General features: G+C 32.5%; 1 protein-coding gene across 1 annotated transcript; it reads left to right on the top strand.

Annotated features, from left to right (window-relative positions):
• The first annotated feature begins 300 nt into the window (after positions 1-300).
• LOC131041335 (uncharacterized) lies at positions 301-1,697 on the top strand. Its single transcript, XM_059220260.1, has 3 exons — positions 301-918; positions 1,014-1,100; positions 1,196-1,697. Exons 1-3 carry the CDS (start codon positions 381-383, stop codon positions 1,669-1,671), a joined length of 1,101 nt encoding a protein of 366 aa, XP_059076243.1. The 5' UTR covers positions 301-380; the 3' UTR covers positions 1,672-1,697.
• The last annotated feature ends 3,197 nt before the right edge of the window (positions 1,698-4,894 follow it).

The following is a 4,894-nucleotide window of genomic DNA, read 5'->3' as shown; positions in this document are numbered from 1 at the left end:
CATTTATCCACTTAATAAAATATTTTTAATACAATTACATATTGACAAATGAAACTCTTATCCTAAACTTGACTGATGACTAGATTCATGTGTGTGGACATGCACATTCTATCCATTCTTATACCTCTTCCCACACATTCATAATTTATTAAGCATTTACCTATTTTATACTTAATTCCATACATTCACTTTATACCATAGAATTACCATCTTTAGCGTAGGATTCATTTTTAGTGGCTCACGAGTCTTTTCCCTATAAAAACTTAATATGAATATTAAAATATAAGTTCCACCCAATTTTCTGGCGAAGATTTCTTGCGTTCTCACTGATTTTTGCAGTGCATCCTCTATTGTGGGCAACCAGAGAAAACAGGAACAGAATGGATAGGGAACTCTCACTTGCTTCGGAAGATGGTGATATGAATGCTTTGAATGGTGTTACTTCCCATGGAGCTACCAGAGAAAACAGCTACATAATGGATAGGGAACTCTTCCTTGCTTCGGAAGTTCGTGATATTGATAAAATTCAAACTTTACACGAGCAGGACAAGGATGTTCTGGATGGTGTTACTTTCCAAGGAGATACTGCTCTTCATATAGCTGCAAGGGAAGGCCATCAAGATATTGTTAAATGGATTCTGAAAGAGAAACCCTCCTTGGCTAAAGCTCGAAACAAGGATGACAACACGGCGCTGCATGAAGCAGCTAAAAGCGGTAATACAGAAGTTGTCAGACTTCTCCTTCAACTCAATCAGAGTTCTAATTACCGTCACAATAAGTTTAGAGAGACAGCTCTGGTGATAGCTTCGCAGTATGGCCACGTGGGAGCAGTTGAACTTTTATTGCAGGCCAGGCCATCGGAAGATCCATTTGAATGGCATCGATCTGTTAGAGAGGCAGCTTTAAGGGGATATAAAGGTAAATTCAGACGTTATTTGTTAAAATTGAAGGAAATATTAAGTTTGCAGATAGATCAAATATATTGACATTAATTAATGTAACTGTGAGTGCAGATGTAGTTGTGGCGATGCTGGCCAACACACCCAGATGTAATTTTACTAGTCTTTTGATGCGTCTTCTAGCCGACGCCTGGTATAAAGGTAACTTCATACGCTATTTGTTAAAGTTGAAGGAAATATTAAGTTTGCAGATAGATCAAATATATTGACATCAATTAATGTAAATGTGAGTGCAGATGTACTTGTGGCGATGCTGGCCAAGACACCCAGATGTAATTTTACCCTTCTTTTGAGGCTTCTTCAAGCCTGGTATTGGGGTTTTCCGAAAACCCCGATTCTGCATGCAGCCGTGCTAGGAGGGGATCTTGAAGTCATAGAGGCAATGTTAAATCATGATTCATGGGAATCCAACTTCATGACGGTGGAGGATGAGTATGGAAGATGTGCAATTCATGTAGCAGCCATCAAAGGTCACTCGCATATAATCAACAAATTTATGTCGAGGACGCCAGACTCTGTCAATATCCGCAGTTCAGATGGTAAATCTGTTTTACACTTTGCAGTCGAATATAGTCAATTGAATGTTGTGAAGTGTCTATTAGCAAACAAGGAGGCAAAGAAAGTAGCCAAATTGGTGAGCCACGACCGTGACGAGTCTGGAAATACAGCGCTACATTTCGCAGCAAGTAATGGAGCGAGTGTCGAGGTTTGACACCCTTTTATCCCTCTTTCTAATTTTTTTTTGGTTCTAGACCTCTTCTTACTCCATATATTTTATAAATGACTGAAGGCTTATTTTTATATTATTAACAAGCAATTCGTGTATCTCTAGAATGTTGGTATATAGAAAAAATTAATTCGAGAGATCTCGAACGTATTGATAGAAATATTTTAAATTATAACTATTAAATTTAAATTTTAATTAGACTGAATTTATAGTTAATTTCTTCACATTTTCTTCTGTAACATCAAGATATTATTGTACTTTTCAGAACCTTTTGCTTTAAAATCTCTTTTTAATTATTTGGAGTTAATTTATTAACTAAATAATTTTAATGAATTAAAGTATAAATCAGTTTAGGGAAACTTTGGAAATGATAAATCTATAGTTAAATTTGTTATTTTAGCAAAATATATGTGATGAAGAAGGGTACTTAGCTTATTGATCAAAGAATCTATGTGTCTAATGGAGAATCAAGAAATTGAATAGTATTACTATGAAAATCTGATCTCCCAATCTATGCACGACCTCAAGATTTGTGTTGATCATGTACATAAGAGGGAATACATGATTCCCTTGATGTGAAAGTGTGTCCATGAAGCATAATGTATAATATGGCAAGCTATAGTGCCTCAATATTGGTGGTTATATTAAATATATGGAAAAATGAATGAACAAGGTGGATGCTTACTTTTAGATGGGGTAAGGAGAAATGCCGCCAAAGTAAAGGAAACACTAATAGTATTATATGATAATGTAGGCTTAAATATAATATCCAAAAATGTATCATGAAGAGGTAGCTTCAATAGGTGACTCAAAAAGCGAGATGTATCCATGCAAATCTAATGTCTAAACTCTAATAAGTTATGACAAGATTCGATCATAGAAATAGGTATTAATTAAGGAACAAGAAAGAAGTATGGGAAAAATAATGAATAAAATAGCAGAAGTCAGCATTGGAAAGCTACATGATAATAGGCAAGGTCAATAAAAGTATAAGTGACAAAAAAGGAAAATAAAGGAAAGTAGTAAATGTAAGTGGGAAATAAAAAGAAAAATATTAAGAATGGGCATATAAACGAGACAAGAGGTAAAAATGGATGAATTAAAAAAAAATTATGCCCAAAAAGGAAGAGAATATTTATAATTTACCAAATATAGAATGTTAAATATATGTTAGAAATAAAAAATAAGGCATAATAACAAAGGTCAGAACAAGAAAATAAATAGGAAGTGAAAAAGGGTAAAGTTAATATCTAGGCAACAAGTATACATAAACAAGAGGTGTGTAAGAGAGAAGACATGAATAAATCTAGTGATGCTCATTAAGTATTGAATTTTTTTTTTGAGTTTCATCTTTGCATCACAATATTTTTCTCACACATGAGATCATGTCATGTTTCTCCTTGATATTTCTTAATGCTAGGTGTAGACACATTCAAGGAATTCCTCTTCTTAGCCATTAATTTTTTGTTGCTTATGGTGTTGGAAAGATAGAAATTTGTTGTTGCACAAATTATTCTTGAGTCTCTACATAACTACTTATATAGTGAATTTGGAATTTGGGATAATTTATTTTCATTTTGATTTTTTTGTTTTAACTTTTACACTTCACATGACCAATTTATTTTGCATATGGATCATTAAAAGGGATCTATATATAAGACTATTGCAAATATTAATGTTTTCTTATGCAATATGAGGCCCATTGAATGCATTATATTCTACTTTCAATCTTCTTTTTGTTATTTCTATTTCATCATAGTGTATCCTATATAAATCATATATTTTATCATAGATATCAAAAGGAACAATATTATTTTTCTTTATAAAAAAATAATGTAAATTCCTGACAAGATGTTGGTTTATATGGAACCTTTCCAATTCATCACTTTTTCCTCATGTAAAACTCTGATAAAATGTAAAATAGAATATGCATCTTTAGATTGATTAGTTTAAGGTATATAAAGTATTGAACTACATATGTTGAAGGATAGCATGATATGGCATAATAGTAGTGTAGTTTCATAAGTTGTACACCTTTATTATTTTACACTAGGTTTGAACCCACTTTGATGGATGTGCCTAATTTATGCCTAATTTTGATCATTTTTAGGACCATTTCTATAAAATTAGTGCATTCTCCAATTCATGACCAAATTCATGGCTCAATTTACCAAGACTAGGGAATTAGGAACTCATGTCCAAGAAATTAGAAATAAAATTTCAAAGAATGAAAAGTACCTTTGCAAATAGTAGGAATTCACTCTTTGTTGTCTGCCTTCCCTGAAAAATAAATTCAAAAAAGGTATAAGTTGCATATCAATACAACTCCCTCTCTCATTTCAAAAGTCTACATATTACAGATCTTCTTAATGCATTCTAAGAAAATTCAATCAAGAAATTCAACTACAAGTCTGCATTCAAGAGTACAATTTCCTTACAACAATCATGATCAACTACATTGTGTTTATCAATGATGAAATAATGTACGAACATGTTGCAAGACTCTAGATTCTATCAACATCAAGCCTTGAGTGATACTTCATTCCAAGGGTTTCATACTTGAGTTAACACTTGTCAATTTAGCATTTTCATTATTATTTAGCCTATGTCCTTCCTAGGACACACACTCTTTTTTATCAGTATGGCTATTATGGAGGTGGGAATGCCAACGTGGGGTTTGGATTTGGCAATCCCCTATACAACACAACCCTTTTTACCTATTTTGTGTATGAAAGTTTGGATCTAACAAAAGTGGTACAAGAGAATAAAAAAAATTGTTATAAGTATGGAAGATTTAAAATAGGAAAAATACCCTAGAATATTACTAGGCACCCCTATCCTATTGTTTTGGGTTCAATTTAAGGGAGACAATATTTCAGAGCCACCTAATTTTATTCCTATTCACCTTAAACCTAGGGCAGCCAACACCCTTGTTTAATACTTTCTTCTCTAATTTTCATATCCAATTTACTCTCTATATCTTTATTTTATTTGTCATACTATGTCTTTTATTATTTCTATAATTTTTTATTTTATTTATAAAAACACTCACTTTGTTATCATTAACCCTAGATCTCATTCACACACTTCAAAATCTCAATTCCATTGCAACAAAGTAACAAAACCCTAGTATTCAACTCTCCTATCAGGACTAAAGTTTGTAATAATTGACTATGAGGTAGCCACCCAAGATCTAGAAAAAATGGAA

This window comes from Cryptomeria japonica, chromosome 5, assembly GCF_030272615.1.
Source record: "Cryptomeria japonica chromosome 5, Sugi_1.0, whole genome shotgun sequence".
NCBI lineage: Eukaryota > Viridiplantae > Streptophyta > Pinopsida > Cupressales > Cupressaceae > Cryptomeria > Cryptomeria japonica.
This window is presented reverse-complemented; position numbering and strand designations above follow the sequence as displayed.

Coding starts and splice junctions, on each gene's coding strand:
- LOC131041335 (XM_059220260.1), top strand. CDS start 381: ATGGATAGGGAACTCTCACTTGCTTCGGAAGATGGTGATATGAATGCT. Junction 919..1,013: donor AGCTTTAAGGGGATATAAAG/GTAAATTCAGAC, acceptor CTGTGAGTGCAG/ATGTAGTTGTGGCGATGCTG. Junction 1,101..1,195: donor AGCCGACGCCTGGTATAAAG/GTAACTTCATAC, acceptor ATGTGAGTGCAG/ATGTACTTGTGGCGATGCTG.